Below are 21,976 nucleotides of genomic sequence, written 5' to 3'. Positions count from 1 at the left end.
TTTCTCCTCAGTTCTCCCAAATGAATTGCTTTATTGACCACCAACCATGCAACCAAAATGAATACTGAAACACAAAAAGAGCTTTTCAGGAGACAGATGTGCTCTATTGATCTCTGACACGCACACACACACACAAGTCAACAACATGCACTACCACAGTCAGCCCTGGGAAGATGCCAAAGTCTGTCAGTGGATGAGACACGTCTCTCTCGGTTAAGGCCATCCGACGCGAGGGCATGGAAGGCTTCTCACACTAAATCAACAGTTGTCTTCTTCGATTCTTGTTTGGATGCTGGATGAATAATGTTGCTCCAGGATATGTTTATGACTATAAATGAATGCTATAAGCAGCTCCTGAATGCCTACATGTACATCACATTCAAGCATTTGCCATTTAAAGTATACAACCGTACCCTGAGAATTAAAAATACTTTTTCTTTTACTCACCCCCATGTCATCCCCATGTTTTTGATGAAAACATTCCAGGATTTTCTCCATATAATGGACTTCAATGGGGTCCAAACGGTTCAAGGTCCAAATGAGAGTTTCAGTGCAAACTGCAAACTGTTCAAAGGGCTTTAAACGATTCCAGACGATGAATCATGGTCATTTCAAAAATAAATACAAAAAGTTAAATTTTTATGAGCACAAATGCTCGCCTTGCTCTGTTCTGTGATTCGTGACTCTCCTGTTCGAACTCGTTCATCGAAATGAACGAATCTGTTTGAGTCATTTCGTTTGTTTCTTAAACTTTTTTATTTATTTTTTAAAATGAGCGATCGTTTCGCTTGATAAGACCCTTATTCATCGTCTGGAATCATTTAAAGCCCTTTGAACAGTTTAAAGTTTGCACTGAAACTCTCATTTGGACCTTGAACCGTTTGGACCCCATTGAAGTCCATTATATGGAGAAAATCCTGGAATGTTTATCAAAAACCTTAATTTCATTTCGACTGAAGAAAGAAAGATATGGACATCTTGGATGACATGGGGGTGAGTAAATTATCAGCAAAAGTTTTTTTTTTTAAGTGAACTACTCCTTTAAACCCATTAAAATACTGTAGTACAAAATACGCCAGAAATGCCCTTAAAGGAGCCTTACTGTATATTCACGAGAACAGAAGAACAACAACAGATACACATTACAAATACTACTGGGTTGTCCAAAAATGTCATCATAAACGTGATGACTCGGCTATTTACGAGATTCAAAGTAATTTACAGGTTGAAAAAAAAAAATTATATATTTATATATAACTGCAACCTTATTTCTCGAAACTACTTCCGACACTACCCTTTTTATCATTATTATTATTCAACAACGACATTAAACAGATGAAAAGTGAAGTAAATACATTTATAATTTTACAAATTAAGTTCTTTTGACATTTCTATTCAAAGAATCCGGGTAAAAACTGTTTCTGCAAATTATTAAGCAGCACAACTGTCATATCAACATTGATAATTATAAAAAAAAATGTTTCTTGAGCATCAAATCATCATATTAGACTGATTCCTGAAGGATCATGTGACACTGAAGACTGGCGTAATGATGATGAAAGGTATTGGAAGATGCTAAAATAGCTTATATTTAAATACAACAGTTATTATAACTCATAATTTGGCTTTGTATCTTATAACGGCAACATCTGCCTCTATTTAAAAAAAACAAAAACATTTATATCTCAGTCACAATGCGACTTTGTTTCTTATTTTAAGCAATCTCACAATGTTTCTATCATAAAAGATTTCTATTTTATAGAGAGTAAACCTAATTTAAAGGGTTCACTCTTAATACGATGACACAACAGATGTGTGTGTGTACCTACTGAAATGAAAAACAAATGTAACCGTTCCACTGACCTCAGTGGCCTGTAAAGCTTAACTGAGCAAACTGGGTTTCACAATCCAGAAAATGAAATCAAACAGTCTGTTTGGACAAAACATGGATCAGGAGATTCAGGACTTCATTATCCTATGTTTGAACCAAATCTCACATGACACGCACAATAAAAGACAGGGAATCCGGGGCCACGGGGTCTCGCTGTGGCTTTGTGTGAGAAATGAGTGTGTATGAAAGAGAGAGAACACTTTAGTGTGTATTTTCATCTCTACGCAGCCAAAAATGTTTGTGCTAAATGCATTATAGATTTTGGTTCAGATTCAAATGAAACCAAATAAAAGCCATTCAATTACGTGATGCTCTACAGGGTGCTTTTCACATCCGTTTGCTGGTGTTATTACGGCAGGCATTGGAAAAAATCATTGAAAAATCGACCAGAGAAACTTAAAGGATCCTTTATTAGGTCTCCGTTTATATAATCTAATTTCTCATTATCTACAATAGAAGCCCTCCTGAGGCATGGAACATTTTACTGGGTGAGATATCCCAGTCTTTGGATTAAGAGCCCATTTGACACGAAGTCACTGACGGATCTATCTATGAGTGACAACCAAATCCATCTTTACAACGTCTTAATCAGCATGTCAGCTATACTCGAGTTTTAAAGGACAAGTTCGGTATTTTACACTTAAAGCCCTGTTTTAAGATCGTTTCTGATGAAATAGAACGGTTAAGATTGAAATTTGGACACATGCTGCCGTCCCGAGAGTTTTCGGTTTCTGTGTTCAAACTCATCTGTTAAACAGACAATGATTTAATTGCATAGTTTGGGTCGTGTTGTTCTTTTTAAAATTGATATTTTTACAGTATGAGCTGGTGGTAAGAAAGAAGGTAAAATATCAGAAAGCAAGTTACTTTCTTGGAAAACATTCCACCCACACAGGAAACAACAAAGACAGTCATGAAAATAAAAGATTGTAGAAGTGCCCTAGATCACAGGGTGCATTCATAGCAGCTTTGGAGACACAAATATGAAACAAAACAGTGGAACATAAAGCTCTTATAGAGCAATATGTGTGATAAGCAGCAGCATCCCCCAGGACCTCACAGAAGCAGCTGCTTTACAGATATAACACAACATTAATATGCATATGCATGGAGACACTTCATAAAGTGAAACCAAGTTATAAACAAAATTTAATCCTTTTCATTCAAAATGTTGAATAATGTGAGCCTTGTGCCAAAGATTCAATTGAGCTTAGTTAGAGTATAACATGTTGAGATTAATAAAAATAAAGGTATTTATGAACTAAATGGTATTTTCTTCCTTTTCGTACAAGAAATAAGTACAATGAAGTTGTAGTGAGAAACATTTCCATGTAAATTATGGAAATTCTTACTTTCTCACAAATATTGAATAGCAGTTCTCCTTTTTGCAGATGCTGATTAATTTCATAAAAAAGGACAATTTCTCACAGCGAACCAAAGAACAAATCCTTATGAAGGAGATTCAAGTTCTTTCGACATTGATTAAACACTGCATTATAGTAGTGTCCAGGACAAAATCTAATTTTCAATGGAGTATCTAAGACCTGATCTGAAATTATTGGGGCTGTAAATATAGGCGTTTAGTGACAGAACTGACTCATTAAACAGTCATTTTATTCCCCCTGGAGATGCAATAGCTAATGAAGTCCCCAAAGAGCTTGAACAACAGAAAGAGATATTAAAAGAACACAATACCTATTGTGCACATGCCTTAAGTCCCTGAGAAGAGCGTTTCATAAAAAGAAGATTGTAACGTGGAACAATGTCGCCACCTACTGGGGAAATTAATGCACCTTCCCTTCCCAGCATCTCTGCTTTCAAATAGACATAATTTAAATAATGAGTTGATGAATAAAAAAATAAATAAATAAATAATAAAAAAATAATAATAATATCAACTAACTTCCAAGAGGCAGACATAAAAGTATTTGCATTAATAATTTATTATGAATATTAAAATAATTACAATTTAAATGAAAATGCTAAAAAAGTACATCAAACCAACATGTAAACTTATTATGTTCCCCCTTTTAATAACTATTGTTTCTATTTATAGCTACAATTAAAATATTATTATTATTATTATTATTTTTAACAAGCAGCTTGTAAGGGCCTTTATTATGAAGCTTGATAAAAGTTAACAGGAAGTCACTTTATTGCCGTCAAATCCAAAGTGTTTAAACAATTTCGTACCTATAATTTTTCGGTTAATAGCCATCTTTTTGAGCGTATTTCTGAATGGATCTGCCCTGTCCTGAGTGGGTTCGGCATGTCGAGCAGAAATGGGCGGACTTGAGATCTGAAGGAACTGAGGGCTTCTGCCTTCTGACAGATATAGATGCGATATTCAGCCACGGGCTGTCAATATTAGGGTCAGTAATATACTGCACTCAGGAGCTGTTTATAAAATACCTTATATTATTATACGTTGCTGCACTAGTTTGTATTTGAGATATTCATTAGTGTGAACAATTTACAAATATTCAAATATCAGCTGTATGTAAATAAAAATAAATATTCTAAATACCTTTTGTCATTGTCCATATTTCAGCCCAGAAGATCTCAACACTTTCTCCAGAATCTCTGAGAAGTACTCCGTGAAAAAGTCTCCTGAGAGGGCATCTGAGTTTAGACAGCAAGGTAACCTCAGCTTCAAAGTGAAGGATTACACAGTCGCAGCACTATATTACTCCAAGGTAAGGAAACTACGCGATCTAAATACCTGCTTCGTATGATAACGATATTATACTTAAATTAATTAGTTGTGTGATTTTCTTTGTTCATTTACTTTTTTGTTTAATGAGTAAAGCACTATTTGTTAGGCTACTATTTATTCCTGCATAATCCGCGATGATTTCCTCCAAAAAAAAAGAAGTTAGTATTGATTTTGTTGCACTATGACGCCATTGCTCGATTTTAAATAACTGTGGCTCAACCAATAGCGTGAGTTTGGGGCTGGGCTATGTGCTTGTCTGACCAATGACAGACAGAGGGAGCAGGAAACCTCGACGGTTCTGGAAACCTGTTTGATAATAGATTTTTTTTGCGATTCCGTCCGATTGTGACGGTTGGGTTTGGCATAACAACTTGTCTTTTCGCTACCAATTTACTATCAAGGTCAAAACCAATAATAACAGTATCATTATAAAATAAATTAATTAGAAAAAATGGCAAATTGTTGCAATGCAAAACTATATTAAATAGGCCTATAAATATGATTTTTTTTAACATTTAGTTAACTGTGATTTATCAGACTTCTGTGCCATATTGGGCCTCAAAACTGATTTCAATGAATAAACATTTCCAGTCTCTCTGTACATTCTTGCAGCGCAAATGTCCTAAGAATGTCAATTATTATTTATATAAAGGACGAGTTGAATATTTTACACTTAAAGCCCTGTTTTAAGATCGTTTCTCATGAAATAGAACTGTTAAGATTGAATTTGGACACACGGTGCTGTCCCGAGAGTTTTCGGTTTCAGTGGTTGCAGGATGAGGATGGACCGAGCCAGTATCAGGTTGATAGATATTAGAAACTCCTAGTATAAGAAGTTCATGCTAAAAGTGGTTTGGATTTCAAATAGCAGGTCGTACTGTTATAATAAAATATATCAATCCCATTCTTTCTGATGTTTCAGGGTGTTTGCAATGCAGACAAGAATACAGAAGAGCTATCCTTGTGCTATGCTAACCGTTCCGCAGCCCTCTTTTACCTTGGCCTCTACAAAGTAAGAGTCTGTCTTATACTCTTTTTTGGGAAGCATTCAAATAAGAACAAGCTAAATTGTTTAATGCAACACTGACGCATCTATGTGAGTTTAAGTAATCTGTTTTTTTTCCTCAGGAATGTCTTCAGGATATTCAACGGTCTATGGAGGCTGGTTACCCAAGCCACCTGCAAGACAAACTGAGAACTAGAGAAGCCGCATGCCTGGATCAACTTAGAAAACCTGAAAAATCCAACACGCCAACCACAAATCATCAAACACCACCATGCGAGAAAAGCAGGAACTCTACTACTAGTATTTCACACGGTGTGTCCGTTCATTTCAGTCCAGAGAAAGGTCGCCACATATTAGCCACGGAAAATAAACCAGCTGGCGAGGTGGTGCTGGAGGACGAGGCTTTCTGTTACGTACTCATACCAAGTAACAAACTCAATACAGAGACCAAAAAGGACGGAAAGACTTTTGAGACTGAAGACCGACACTGTCACCACTGCCTCAGCCAATCATTGAGCTTTGTGCCCTGTCCAAACTGTAGTTACTCTCGTTACTGTGGAGAGAGCTGTCAAAAAGATGCTTGGGAGCGCTGGCACCAATGGGAGTGCCCGATTGGAGCAGATCTGTTGGCCATTGGGGTTTTGGGACACCTTGCACTAAGAGTGGCCCTGAAAGCCGGACGAAATGAAGTTCAAAGGGTGAATAAAAGCGCTTCAAACTTGACATGTAGCTCTTATAAAAGGGATTCGCCAGTCAAGTTGAGTCTTGGAGGCCACTGTAGAGAAGACTCAGACCATACCGACTGTTATCATGGCAACTCGTACATGGGCATCTACAGCCTTTTACCACATGTGGCACAACACTCACCCGGCTCACGCTTCTTATTGGCGATCACCATGGCGATGCTTTATAGGAGGCTGCAAGCTGGACCCCCACCGGACATTTGGGCATCTTGCAAGGACGAAGGAGTTGGTGTAATCTGGCAGCCTGAGATGAGCATGCTAGGAGCCACAGCGCTGAGACACATGATGCAGCTCAGGTGTAACGCTCAAGCACTCACTGCTGTTAGGGTCAAAGGTTCGACAAAACTCTCATGCTTGAACTCCAACCGCCAATTAATACATTAGATTCATGAATTTGAATGACTGTTGATCATTTTTCTTACAGAAGAAAGTGGTACGGCTGTTCAGTCCAGTAGTGAAATCCGAATTGCCACAGCAATTTTTCCTGTCCTCAGCCTGCTTAACCACTCCTGCAGTCCAAACACAAGCATCTCCTTTACTGCAGGCTTTCAGAATGACCCGCTCAGTCAGTTCAGTGGTTCTGATGGTCCAGAGAGCTCTCGATGTGGTGTGACGGTCACTGTACGCGCTTCAAAACCTCTTACTGCAGGACAGGAGATTCTGCACTGTTATGGTAAAACATGTGAATTCAGTTTTAGGTTGGTTGGTTGGTTTGAAATATATATATATATATATATAGTAAGGGTGTAACGATACACATATTTTTATTAAACCGTTCGGTACGAGGCTTTCGGTTCGGATTTTTCGGTATGCATTTTTGAACCGAGCCGAATGCCGACCAACATTTTGTTATTCAAAAGTAGGCGTGTCGCGCGTTCATAATGTAAGAGACGCTGGCGTGACCACAACATTGCCCAACATCAAATGGCGAATGTAATGTAAGCAGAAACGAAACTGAGCTGCTCATTATTGTGTGGTTGTCTGGATGACGCACCGTTTATCAGTTTGGACCAATGCAGCGCGAGCCGATCTTGATCAGCACTTTTACCACACAGCCAAATCCAGTAAAGAAAACATTTGAATTCGCCACTGAAGTTAACATCGCTGCGAGATCTAGTGAGAAACATTCACATTTCTCCGTTATTAACGGATCAAACAGCGCTGACGTGGAAACCAGAAACAAACATTGTGCCATGAATGAAGTATCCAGTGTCCACAGATCAGCAACATTCACCATGGATTTACTGTATAACACTACTATCTGTAAGTTTGGCAGGAATAGACAATAATGCTTTCAAGTAACATCACGTCGGTTGTATTTTGACATTATCAATACAATTGCTGCCCTCAAATGTTAACCTGAACTAACATAAAGCTTTGTTTTTAACTACTACAATATTACATTTCATTTTGTCCAAGGAGCTGGTTTGTTTTAAATGCTCCTAAGAAAATTTGAAAATTGCTCAAAGTTAAAAATATCATACTTTATGATGTTAGTTTTAATAAAAATATAATTAAATTTTTTTTAAAAAATCTTTCTTTTTGCTGTATTTGAAACGTACCGAACCGAACCGTGACACAAGTGTATCGTATCGAACCGAACCGTGAATTTTGTGAACCGTTACACCCCTAATATATAGTCATAATTTCTTCACAGGCCCACACTGTAGCAGAATGGAGGTGAAGGAGCGTCAGTGCCGCCTGCTGGAGCAGTACTTTTTCCATTGTAACTGCCAAGCCTGTCAGACTGACCTATCAGAAGGAAGCCGGAATGCAAAAGAAAACGCAACACCTGGGCTGAAGTGTGTAAAATGTGGAAAGCCTCTTCAGGTAAAAATTTACAGAAAAGTACAACTGATCAACATTTTTGGAGATATTGCATTGCTGGTATAACTCATTTATTTATTAAAGGAACCATTTGATTTGATACCATTTCAGTCCCGTATGGATTGGTACATGTGCTCTTTGCCATCCTGTGGTGATCAGATCACCAGTGCCGATGTACAAAACAGACTTCAGGGTTTACAGTGTCTTTTGGATGAAGCTTCTCATCTCATGGAGAGAGACAGATTAGGTACTGCCTCGATAGGGTTTTGTCGATGTTAGATATCCATACGTATACTTAATATGCATCAATGTTTTTCAGACAATGCCCTAAAGATCCTAAAATCAGCTACTTCTCAGGCAAACAGCATCCTAACAGAGACTCACCCTCTCCAAGGAGAGCTAGCAGATGCGACCGCTCGTGTGTACGCCACGACAGGTGAGAACAACAGCCTGATAAGTCACATGTTCCCAACACTCTCAGAAAAAAAAATTACCTTAAGGGGTACCACAGCTTATCACTAGGACAGAACCGTTATTTACTCCATTAAATAGCAGTATTTTTAAGGGCAGGTTTTTTTTTTTTTTAGAATGCTGTATCACAAAATGCTTATGTTTACATAGAAAAAGCATGGAAAAGCAGTGCAGTTAAATGCAAAAGCACATTCTGTATGAACACAAGGGTGCATATTACAACTCTTAGCCAAGGTATTAATATGCACCTTCCAGGAGTAGATAAGGTACATAGTTGAGGGTCCTGCCCAGTGACAAGCTGTTGTCCTTTTTATTTTATTTTATAAAATTGTAAGATAATTATGGAGAAGTATAATAGGGTAAATCCTGTAACTGACATAGTGCGTGCATAGTGCATACACTTGTAGCTCTATCTTTGGAAGTCCTCGTAAGGCACACACATGTGCACGAACACCCCAACTCACACTACCGGATGTTTGTGCATGAAATAAGTAACATCTAAATCATACCAGTGAAGAGTCTAGTATGATTTTAGGATTATTTCACTGGCAGGTGACTGGATTCTGGCTGCGTCCCATCTAAAGCGCAGCATTGTTGCGGTCCGGGCCCAATTTGGAGAGGACAGCATTGAGCTTGGACGACAGCTTTTTAAATTAGCACAGCTACATTTTAACGCGTAAGAGCTCAACTTTTCAAACTCTATCCGATGACACTTCTTATACTTTTGTTTATGATCAAAAACAGTTGTTCTCCTCTTTCCTTTGACAGTGGAGACTGTGGTGCGGCTCTCTCTGTGATTCCCAGGGCCCGTAGGCTCCTCTCTCTCCACTGTGGCCCTCGCTGTGAAGAACTACAGGAACTTCATGAAATGGAACGTTGTCTACAAGGACTGCTGTGAAATAACCTAAACTGAATGGTGTTTTCAAACAACATGTGATGCTTTTGAACCTTTTTTTTTTTAATATGTGCAGTAGTATTAAAAAGTCATGAATTGAAATGTGGATGTGGTACTTTTTTTGGAATTTTTGATGCCCCTACATTTAAAAGTAGAAACTATAAATGTAAATATAAAATTTTATTTAAATATAGTGTTGGGCCCATTGAAAATGTTGACAGATTAATGACGGATTTTAACTTGCCCTGCCATCATTTAAGTCTGTCATTAAATCCCTTAGTTCACGTTTTTAAAAAAAACTTATAATTTACTCACCCCAATTTCCCCCAATGAAATTAAGGTTTTTGATGAAAACATTCCAGGATTTTCTCCATACAATGAACTTCAATGGGAACCAAACGGTTCAAGGTCCAAAAGACTGGTTCAGTGCAAACTGTTTCAAAGGGCTTTAAACGATTCCAGATGACGAATAAGGGTCTTATCAAGCGAAACGATCGCTCATTTAATAAATAAATAACTAAGTTTAAGTTTTATAAGCTCAAATGCTCGCCTTGCTCTGTTCTGTGATGCGTGACTCTCCTGTTCGAACTCGTTCATCAAAATGAACGAATCTTTTTCCAAGTCAATTTGTTCGTTTCGTTGATTGAATGAACCAAACGCCTCGGAAAAAGATTTGTTCATTTTGATGAACGAGTTTGAACAGGAAAGTCACAAACGTGAGTCACAGAACAGAGCAAGGCGAGCATTTGAGCTTTTTATTTATTAAATGGCCGATCGTTTCGCTTGATAAGACCCTTATTCATCGTCTGGAATCGTTTAAAGCCCTTTGAACAGTTTGCAGTTTGCACTAAAAGTGTCCTTTGGACCTTGAACCGTTTGGTTCCCTTTGAAATCCATTACATGGAGAAAAATCCTGGAATGTTTTCATCAAAAACCTTAATTTCTTTTCGACTGAAGAAAGAAAGACATGGATATCTTGGATGACATGGGGGTGAGTAAATTATCAGCAAAAGTTTTTTTTAAAGTGAACTAATCCTTTAAATTCGAGCAACAGTAATCAAGCAAAAGTTTGCAAACATCATTTAATACCTCTAGGTGGCGGTCTTTAACAACAGTGAGGAAATACAACCATGCTTATGAGACACAGCACAACTCTATGTCAATACAATAAAAAAAAAATCTACTTTTTATGGTATGGTTGTACTTCATATTCCAGTTTAGCATTATAAAAGGCTTGTAATTCATATTGTACCATTCAATCTTGGTATTCCTCAAGAAACAGAAAAAGTAGAGCCCTGCGCTCTTGGATATCTAATGTTCAACTTTGGAGTGCAGGAGAACCTGCAGCCTATATAGTGGGATCCCTTTAGATGTGTTAGAAGAAATGTATGACCAAACACCAACACACTGATACAAAAACGCCTAGCCGTATATTTAAGAACCACGGTTCAATAATCCATTGACATTTAATGTAGACGATCTCTGTGCTCAAGGAATTAAACCTTCTCCTTCTCCAACAGCTGGTAAAGGAGAATCCAAGCCAGTAGATTTAGCACTTTCATCACTCTTAAAACCATTAGCCTGTGTGAGGTTTTTGGATATGCTGTTATTCTGAGCCTCTGGTCAAGGTTTTTGCGTCGGTAAATCTGTTTAACAGTCACGGATAATGAGATTATATATCTCAGGAGAGCAGGAACTATGTGTGTGTGACCTCATGTTGACATTCAGGGCCGTTCAGACTCACAACAGGCAGATAATCAGCATGGCTGGATATGTGACCTCCATGTAAGAAATAACTGTTTATGCCTAAGGGCATGTTCATGATCATTTTTTTATGGAATGGGATTAACATTTAATACCTTGGGAGATTAATCATAAACTTCAAGGGCTTATCAATTACAGCTAATAAGAATTAAATACTTTCATTTATATATGAAATATATATGTAATATTTTATTATATATATTTTCACATATATAATTTTATTTTTATTTTTTTATTGGTAAATTAAACATTTTATCTAACTTTTTTATAACACTATACTTTGTATTATATTACCCTTCCATCAAATAATTATTTTTTTTTTTTTAAGTATTTTTTGTAGCATAGCTCCCCTGTAGTTCGCACCCTGATTTCATGGTACTCAGACTGTTGGCTTGTCAAAAATTTTACATTTAGCAGTCACAATTTCGATGACTTTTTTTTTTTACCAGGAAAGGAGGGGTTTTGATGCACATGCAAGTTTGAAGCAAGTTGTTTTTATTGTCTCTAATAACGCAAATTATTTTCTGTAATCCCATGCAGATCCTTTTGCAAATAATAGTGAAAATCACTTTTTAAAACTGTTGTTCCAATATTATGCCTTAGCAGATATTGACTCACGAGTACCCCGAGTACGAAAGATACCCCCCACACACACACATTATTGCATTACATTATTAAGTCATGCGATAGCTCAAAATTCTGGAAGGATAATGTTCCCATTCTCTGAAGATCATATGACATGTCTAAATGTATACATAGCAAGTGGTCAGATTTGCACATACAGTATATCTCCCACTCATTTGATTGCAGTCCAGGGGCTTCTGTAGCAGCAGAAATGCCCACCTGACTTAATATCAGGTGGATTTATCTGTCTCCTCGGGCATTTGCATTCATTCTGACATTGTCTACATGGATTAAAGCACAACTGAGCAGTCCTATCACAGTAATGTAACGCTTATAGTGCAATTCTACACTTAGATGATTTAAACAACAAAAGAGCGTCTACACCGGCCCCAAACGTATTTTGAAATTTATGAACTGAATTTCAGAATGGAAAAGAAAGGTGATTTAAGCAATTTTGAGCGCAGCATGGTTGTTGATGCTAGAGGCCAGAGGAGAATGGGCCGACTGATTCAAGCTGACAGAAGAGCAACTTTGACTGAAATAACCACTCGTTACAACCGAGGTATGCAGCAAAGCATTTGTGAAGCCACGACACGCACAACTTTGAGGCGGATGGGCTACAACAGCAGAAGACCTCACCGGGTACCACTCATCTCCACTACAAATAGGAAAAAGAGGCAACAATATGCAAGAGCTCAACAAAATTGGACAGTCGAAGACTGGAAAAATGTTGCCTGGTCTGATGAGTTTCGAGACATTCAGATGGTAGAATCAGAATTTGGCGTAAACAGAATGAGAACATGGATCCATCATGCCTTGTTACCACTGAGCAGGCTGCTGGTGGTGGCACACTTTAGGCCCCTTATAGTGCCAATTGGGCATCGGCCTACCGGAGCATTGTTTCTGACCATGTCCATCCCTTTATGGCCACCATGTGCCCATCCTCTGATGGCTACTTCCAGCAGGATAATGCACCATGTCACAAAACTCCAATCATTTCAAATTGTTTTCTTGAGCATGTCAATCAGTTGACTGTCCTAAAACGGCCCCCACAGTCACCAGATCTCGACCCAATAGAGCATCTTTGGGATGTGGTGGAACGGGAGCTTCGTATGGCGTTCCTAATAATCCTTTAGGTGAGTGTATACGAATATACTTTTATTAAATATTTTGGTAAAAAAAAAAGTAAACTTCATTTCAGAAAGTATACATTATCTTCTTTAAAATGTCTCTTGGTTTGCTATTTTATTATCTTTAGAAGTCAAATCCAAATATTTTAAGTGTGACTTTTACCACCGTTTGGACCAAAAATGCATATTTAATTAAAAAACCTATGCCTCTGCTGATAAGGAAAAGCCATCTATCACATCTCATATCACAGATCACTGAGCATCCTGTGCGTGTGGTCTGTTCGTGAGCACATCTCACCCAGAGGAATCATTTGGCCAATTTTCCACAGCTGGTTTACTTTCCAGCATGTATTGTAATACCATCAGGTAACCAGACCTGATTATGTAAACTGTCTGCATGCAGGTTTTATGATATACTGACTCATGAAAGACCTCTCGTTCTGACTGACAGCAGAGCTGTGAGAGAGTTGTCAGATATATGCGTGTTTTGCTGACGTCAGGTTCTCTAACTGTCTGTGAAGCTGCTCGGGCGATGAGTGAGCTGTCCCACCAAGCACAACGCTCCGCTGTCAATCAAACACAGAAATGTATAAGCCAAGGTCATTGCAGGCAGACAGCGAGAGAGGTAACCAAAGAGCTATCACCACCCTAACATATTTTTCATAGGAATACTGACTGGAAAACAGGATCCAACTATTAAGTTTTCAAATGACTTACAAAACCCTGATAAATCACGAACAGGCTACATGTAACCAACAGGATCTGGACATCATTTTCTGACCTTCATGTTGTTCCAAACCTGTATGACGTTATATGGTGTTTTATGTTTTTTTTTTTTTTTCTCACTGCTTTAGTTATACGAATAGCCAGTGCTTCAGCTTTTGTGGCCAATGTTAGAGATCAAAAAAAGTGAAATAGTACTGTTCCTTTAAGCAAGTGGGTTTTTTTTTTTTGTTGCAATTTTTTGTAACTGAACTAACAAATGACTTGCTGTACTGTATATAATGCAATCAATAACCATGACCATAATGCATCAGCTGAGGTTTATCTATCTGGGCCTGTAATGCTGTGGTCATACATTGAGTGGAAGAAAGTTTTATATTTCCTGATAAATGAGCAAACAGAAAAGAATAAGATTGCATGACCACAATTTGGATTATAGTGTGTGCGTGTATGTTTATACTGTATAATATATTTGTATATGTATATATATATATATATATATATATATTTGTGTGTGTGTGTGTGTGTGTGTGTGTGTGTATGAAGAGTTCAGATGCAAAAGCCTCTAAATGCCATTTGAAATTTTCTTCTTTAATGATGATTTTTATCAAGCTTGTATATTTAAGTTCAGTAATTTCACTTAAATAACAATTAATAGGTAATTATCATTGTCATTTAAGTGAAATCACTGAACTTAAATATACAAGCTTGATAAAAATCATCATTAAAGAAGCATGCCTGGCATTTAGAGGCTTTTGCATCTGAACTCTTCATATATATATATATATATATATATATATATATATATATATATTAGCATTGTATAATATATTGCAAAAAAAATATTTGAAATTGAAGCAGCCATTACTCAACTCTTCAGTGTCCTGACTCATCCTTCAGAAATACTAATTGTATTATAAGTATTAAACATTGATACGTCTACCCTACAAGATAAATGTATAATTATTAAAAGAAAAAGCAGTAATAGGATATCAGGACCTGCAGAGGTGCTAAATATTAACACATTGTTCATTACGCTTTCTTATTTTCATATTTTTCATCTTATTTTAGCAGGCTCTGTGACACATAATGGCTGATAAAGCCGTTTTAATCTCCTCGCATGTGCATAATAAAGTCGTCATTACTCTCCTCATTAGAGTCATTATTTTAATGTATGAGCCAAACTCACTAATTGAAGGGTCTCTGGGCCATTAAACTTTAATAAGGCTTCATTTTTACCAGCAAAGTGGGAAGATGTTGGCATAGACTTGATAAGGTTTTAGTATTTTTTTTAATAAGGTATGTGCATCCATCCATCCTCCTTTTTAAAAAAAAAAAAAACACGCTCTCCATCTCTATATAAAACATTGAACTATGTCAACCATCTCCCTGGGCAAGAGACAGGTCAGCAGAAACGAATAAGAGAGAGAATTAGAGAGGGGAAACTGAGTCAAGTTTATTTGAAAGGTGATGTAATTTCAGCTGCAATTTTCTAAAATTGGAAGTTGAGGAAGGACAAAGCAAATCCTCGGAATACGAGTGCGGACAACAGGAAATATCCTGTAACAGAAACGCAGGCACCATAAAGCTCTCTGTAGTCTTTCAGTGACAATGGACCCTTTTCTCATTTCTGGGGTTCTCAGAGAAGTCATCATATATAGCCTATATATATATATATATACATACTTTGTGTTTTATTTAATATATGTATATATATATTTATATGTTTGTGCGCTCGCTTCTGCTTTATACCCGCACTGGCAGGAGGGGCGCAGAATGCAAGTCCTGCATGCCATTATTCATCCATTTCATCTAGAAAACATTGCAGGAAACGACCTTAAAAAAAAAAAAAAGTTTGCCCTGTTTTTCCCCTGGAAGCTGAAGACAACAGCGGTGCTCGCTTTCTGCCTCTGGGAGTGACCTTGGAGGGACTGATGTGTAGCCTGGGCAGTGTCTACTCTACACACAATTTTAATTATTTATGGTGTGGCTGTGTAGAACTCAACTGTTTGCTGAGAAGAAATGCCCTTATCCCTCTCAGAGAGCTCCAGGGACTATGACTGAATGAAAGGACATCTGTTCAACAGGAAAGAGATTAAGAGAAGCGAAGTGATTCAAACCAGCATTAAAGGGTTAGTTCACCCAAAAATGAAAATTAAGTCATTAATTACTCACCCCATGCTGTACCAACCCCGTAAGACCTTCGTTCGTCTTCGAAACACAAATGAAGATATTTTTGATTAAATTTGAGAGCTGTATAACTACCACATTGGCTCCTAAAGGACTGCCTCGAGTCTTGACGGCCCAGAAAGTCAATGAAGAAAATGTTTAAATATCCCATGTGACTACCGTGGCTCAACTATATGTTTATCAAGCGACGCGAATACTTTTTGTGCGAAAAAACAAACAAAAATAACGAGTTTATTCGACTATTTCTTTTCTTCCTTGTAGGCCAGAAACGAGATTTCCATGACGCATGCGCGAGAACTGCGATCTGCTTACACTACTTCAGATCGCAAATCTCGCGCATGCGTCGTGGAAATCTAAGGAAGTCTCGTTCTGGCCTACAAGGAAGAAAAGAAATAGTCGAATAAACTCGTTATTTTTGTTTGTTTTTTTCCTACAAAAAGTATTCGCGTCGCTTGATAAACTTATAGTTGAGCCACGGTAGTCACATGGGCTATTTAAACATTTTCTTCAATGACTTTCTGGGCCGTCAAGAGGCAGTCCCTCAGGAGCCAATGTGGTAGTTATACAGCTCTCAAATTTAATCAAAAATATCTTCATTTGTGTTTCGAAGACGAACGAAGGTCTTACGGGGTTGGTACAGCATGGGGGTGAGTAATTAATGACTTAATTTTCATTTTTGGGTGAACTAACCCTTTAATTGGGCACAAGGACTGTTTAAAGGGTAACTAAAGCCCTGGTCAGAGCCTGACTCCACCCACTGGCAATATTTGAAAATGCTGAAAAAGTGGGCTGACCCCAGCGGAGATAGAGGGGACGAAATAGATGCTAAAACACTCTATCCTGGTCGTTTTCAATACTCACAATTTCAATTCCTGACTCCCTACAGTGGTTTTGACGACACAAGATGGTTTTTAGACTGCCAAGGGCGTAGCTCGCGTGTTGAGCTGAAACCTGCGTACGTCACGAAGTGTGGAACATCCAATAGGAAAATTCAACTGCAGTAGCCACCGTTCAACCTGAAGAGGGCAGCACTGAGACGCTTTTACACCAAATATTGTAGAAATAGAACACTTTATAAACAAATGTCAAAAAAGTTACTCGAATCAATGACTGGTATTAATAAAGATCCATTCTTACAGATCATTAACTAAAAAAAGTTGGTTTAGTGTTTAGTTACTCTTTAAAAAAGTGATTATGTAATCAAATTAATGAAATTAGCCTGATTGCCTAAAGAAATAAACCCTTTTCAAGTTGATTTTTCATGGAATTTTTTTTTTTGCTCTGTTTTTCTGAACTGAAAAAAAAAATTCCATGAAAAATTAACTCGTTAATTCAGAAAAACAGAGCAAAAACTTTTTTCCATGAAAAATTATCTCGTAATTCTGAGATAATTAACTTGTTAATTCAGAAAAACGGAGCAAAAAAAATTTCCATGAAAAATTAACTCGTTAATTCAGAAAAACAGAGCAAAGCTTTTTTTTTTCTCATGAAAAATTAACTCATTAATTCAGAAAAAAAGAGCAAAGCTTTTTTTTTTCTCATGAAAAATTAACTCGTTAATTCAGAAAAACAGAGCAAAAACTTTTTTCCATGAAAAATTCTCGTAATTCTGAGATAATTAACTTGTTAATTCAGAAAAACAGCGCAAAAAAAAAAATCCATGAAAAATTAACTTGTTAATTCAGAAAAACAGAGCAAAACTTTTTTTTTTTCTCATGAAAAATTAACTCGTTAATTCAGAAAAACAGAGCAAAACTTTTTTTTTCTCATGAAAAATTAACTCGTTAATTCAGAAAAACAGAGCAAAAACTTTTTTCCATGAAAAATTAACTCCATTAATTCAGAAAAAAAGAGCAAAACTTTTTTTTTCTCATGAAAAATTAACTCGTTAATTCAGAAAAACAGAGCAAAAACTTTTTTTTTCTCATGAAAAATTAACTCGTTAATTCAGAAAAACAGAGCAAAAACTTTTTTCCATGAAAAATTCTCGTAATTCTGAGATAATTAACTTGTTAATTCAGAAAAACAGCGCAAAAAAAAAATTCATCAGCCAGGTAGTATCACAGGGAATTGATGCTGTTGTCCCAAAGGTGTTGATGTTCATTTAGAAGCCATTTATGTCAGAGGTTGAATGAGATGCATTATAAGATGGCCATGTTGGAACAAGCAACCAGATGATATCGTGCCACGCTGCCCCCTGGACGTGGCTCGCTTCGTTACTACTGTGGATGATTTATTAATGCCCATCTGACAGGTGACACCGTTTTATAAGTATCTGTTACTCTCCGGCCAATAGACAGGTATAACACATCCAGAGTGACCAAGCAAAGATGGAATCCACCTCCATTATTAATTCACATGGCTGAGGAGTAGTGTTTAAATAGTGTGTCTCTCTGCACTCCTGCGGTGTTCATCAAAGACCCGGCTTGATTACAGCCTCCGCCTCGCTGTAGACGGATAGAGAAGACGAGTTGAGAAGGAATCCTTTTGAATTTTCATGACCTGGAAAGTGATTAGGAGGGTTTTTAGACCGTTTTCGGGATGGGGATGAATTTTCCTTCATAAAATCCATCTGCAAAAAAAGGCAGTTTGGAGGATCGTGTGTCTAATTCTTACTTCCGTTACTAGCGATGCTTGATCTATAAGATTCGATGATTTTGAGGGTGAAGGTAAAGGATGCATTACCCACTAGGGGTGAGATATAAATGACCTTGTTGCCTTTTGATTGATGAGGAACGTGTACCTGCGTCTGTGCTTTATCAGGGCAGAGCCGTTTGTCATGCAGACAGCTGATTTAAGTTTACGTGCACTCTCAGAAAAAAAGTACTTATGTACTTATTAGCACCTAAAATGTACACATTTACACCTAAAATGTACATATTAGCACCTAAAATGGACAAAAGTTTACCTTTTGAAAAGGTACAGCCCCTATGACAGCTTTTGTACCTTTTTTTCTAAGAGCGTGGTGGTGTGTGATGAATGGAAAACCTCTTGCTGAGGGTACAGCCTTGCGTATAGTGTACCACAGTCTTTCAACTCCTTACCCTTTGGCTAGAGGCAGCTTTGAAGGACTCGAGCGATGGGAGGGACAGAGTGAGCACTATTTACCCACAAATCCTTGCCATTTGGGACATAAGCGGTCCCCTGATGTGAATCAAATGGAAGCACATTGTAAACACATGAGCTTTAATCTGCACTGACGCATTGCTTCTGTAGGTCACTTTCACCGCTGATACTTTCTGCGTGTAAACTTTTCATGGCCTCTGTAAGCCTTCAGAGACGTTTATAGAAGGTGGTTGACAGATTTGTGACAAGTCTTGAAAAATAAGCTGGAAACTTATCGGGCTTATCTAATAGACAGAATTACAAGAGTTGCTGGAAAAATTGAAGGATCTAAACAAAAACTGGTCGCACAGTTATATCAAATTGCTGTTCAGAGGAAAGCTTTGACTATAGCAAGAGATCCATCACACCCTTTGAATCATGTATTTGAATTATTGCCATCACGTCGTCGTTACAGAACACCAAAAGATATTAAAGCAATATATAAACAATCTTTCGTACCAAATGCAATAAGTCTTTTGAATAAAAGCAAGGAATTGTGCTTATTTTAATCATATATGTACTATTTATTGTGTGTTGTTAATTGTTTTTGTGATTGTTTGTGTGATTGATATTCCTGTCATTGAGGGAAAGCACAAGTTTTCCCATTTTTAGGAGTCGTTTAAAAGTATGGTTGAGGGACACACAAATATGTGAGCATGTTTAGTAATCAGTAGTCTACATATCTGATGTAAAATAGAGTTAGTGTTTTATAAAACTAAAGAGGATAGCATGGGTGGTGTAAAAGGGGTCTGTGCAATATGGCTTGTCCTAATATGTTGTGATCACTGTTATTGTCCTTGCTTCTCTGTATATAGCCTGTGCATAGTGTGTCTGTAAGTAATTGTATAACATCTACCTGCTTGGGGGTCTGCAGATGGAAATTAGCCTATGGCTATAATCTGGCATATTTACATTTGTGAAAAATGTTCATTAATATGTATTGTCCCTTTTGTCTTTTTCTACAAATAAAATAAATAAATAAATAAATAAATTGTAATCGCGAGACCAAAGACAAATTTTCAGCCAAGGCTGAACAATAAAGTATTACTACTACTACTACTATATCCACACAAAAAACCTGTCCAGCTCATAATGAAAAGGATATGAATATAAATGAAAAGCATAATTATACACATATATATAAAATATGTTATTCTTGGTGCAGTTACATAATTTCCATAAAATATCACATTTCAGTAGCCTGACTTCGTCATACTCATATTCTTGTCGGCATATGAGTCTGAAACTGCTCCGTAGGGCTTTGATTATGATAAAAAAAATCTGTACTCAATTGAACAGTCGGTAAACCTACAACCAATCAGAGCAAGTCAACGACTTTGCATACAGTTTTCAACTACAGAACTTATTTATTTCAGAAGTTAAATAACGAGTGTTGCTTCTTTTACTTGGTCCTCCATGAGTGCGACCGAAGGAGAAACCACAACGACCACAGGCTTTTCGTTACGTCCCATCTTTAGCGACCAGAGCTTCAGAGCCAGCTGATAAGTTACACTTTTGCCGAATCATGTAGGAAGGACGGCAAAAATATCTTTCCGATCGACAAATGCCTTGATTGCAGTTCTCTTTTTGTCTATTAAAATTAATGCGCTGTCGATTCATTTTACAACAAACGCGACAGCAGGATCTATACATCTTAATTCTCCAGCTGCAGTCAGGAAATCAGTTAGCGCTCTTTGATAACGTGATGATTTCATCCTTGCAGATCACCTGTCCATCATCGTATAAAGCCCGCCCTGGCAATTTGATTGGCCCGTACGTTTTTTGCCTAATTATAATTACTCCTCAATGTATCGAGTCCAGACCGAACTTCCCGACCAAAAAATGTTGTGGGCGGAGTTCGGGCTGGCATCCAGGCTAACATTTCAGTATTTATGGAGAAAATATTTGTATTTTTTGTGTTCTGCTATTGACCCATCATTTGTATTTTTGTTTCTGTGTGCGTGTGTGTTTCCATTTCTGCACACAAATATCTTGCATTATGTCCTAAATCTCTGTAGTTTCATTCGCCTGAAAAATGCATGCTTGAATTGGTAAGGTTTTTCATGACTCAGTTCGCCAGAGGAGCAATAAACAGTTAAAGGTAGCCCACTCACCAATCACATCTCATTTACATTAAATGCTAAAACTTATTTACAAAGCAACTGAATTGTGCATGAGTTCAGAATGTATGAGCGTCTCATTGTAAGCAGTTTTACAAGCGTATACTATATTGAATCTGAATGAACATGTCAGGCTTGGACGTCTTTTTAAGGTGAGATGTCTGTTGACAACGACATACATCCTAGTTTGACGTTTCAAGGCATTTGATGTGAGAGACCACAAAGTGATGAGTAAAATTCTGCTGACAGAACAAGGCAGAGATGCTCACATCTGCAATAAGTGCAGTGTATGACACCCTTGTTTACGTCAAGCCTGTGTGTTAATGTGACAGCTGTAATATTATAAGCAAGTTTCTTATCTGTGTTTGGTGTAGACACAGCTTGAGCAGAATCCTGGTTGAGCACAGGTGCTTGGCGTCTTACAGGTCCTCCCCTGTGTAATTTCCTCATCCTCCGCTCAGCTGCGAGGAAAGCACCTTGATTTAATGAGAAATAAAAGCCTCTATTAATGCTTATCAGAGCCAGCAGAAGAGCGGTCCAACCACAATCACCTCCTCCAGGCTAACACCATCCACCCACCAACCCTTTTGTCTGGGTCACGGGGGGAAACAAAACACATACACCTGCAGGCTTTGCCATACAATACAGCCCTTTACTACTGAGAAGTCTTTGAAAGGTGATGTTAATCACAATTATCTCTCAGGGTGAATCTTATTTTTTTTAATAAATAAATAAAAAGTGCTTATATTGTTAGATGAAACTAAGTAATAT

The 21,976-nt window shown here is 37.5% G+C and overlaps 1 protein-coding gene across 2 annotated transcripts; it reads left to right on the top strand.

Annotated features, from left to right (window-relative positions):
* Nucleotides 1–3,932: 3,932 nt before the first annotated feature.
* On the top strand, nt 3,933–9,655 carry smyd4 (SET and MYND domain containing 4). Of its 2 annotated transcripts, none has more exons than XM_039675644.2 (10): nt 3,933–4,263; nt 4,443–4,587; nt 5,530–5,619; nt 5,736–6,690; nt 6,784–7,029; nt 8,014–8,186; nt 8,295–8,430; nt 8,503–8,619; nt 9,207–9,330; nt 9,423–9,655. In XM_039675644.2, the coding sequence occupies exons 1-10, from the start codon at nt 4,130–4,132 to the stop codon at nt 9,550–9,552; spliced, it is 2,250 nt and encodes a 749-aa protein (XP_039531578.2). In that variant the 5' UTR covers nt 3,933–4,129; the 3' UTR covers nt 9,553–9,655. The 2 variants fall into 2 exon arrangements, with proteins under 2 accessions (XP_039531578.2, XP_039531577.2); XM_039675643.2 differs by having other exon boundaries at nt 3,941–4,263; nt 6,781–7,029.
* The last annotated feature ends 12,321 nt before the right edge of the window (nt 9,656–21,976 follow it).

This window comes from Pimephales promelas, chromosome 23 (genome assembly GCF_988280905.1).
Source record: "Pimephales promelas chromosome 23, fPimPro1.hap1.1, whole genome shotgun sequence".
Lineage (NCBI taxonomy): Eukaryota > Metazoa > Chordata > Actinopteri > Cypriniformes > Leuciscidae > Pimephales > Pimephales promelas.
Note: the sequence above shows the minus strand (reverse complement) of the source record. Positions and strands in the feature narration are given on the sequence as shown.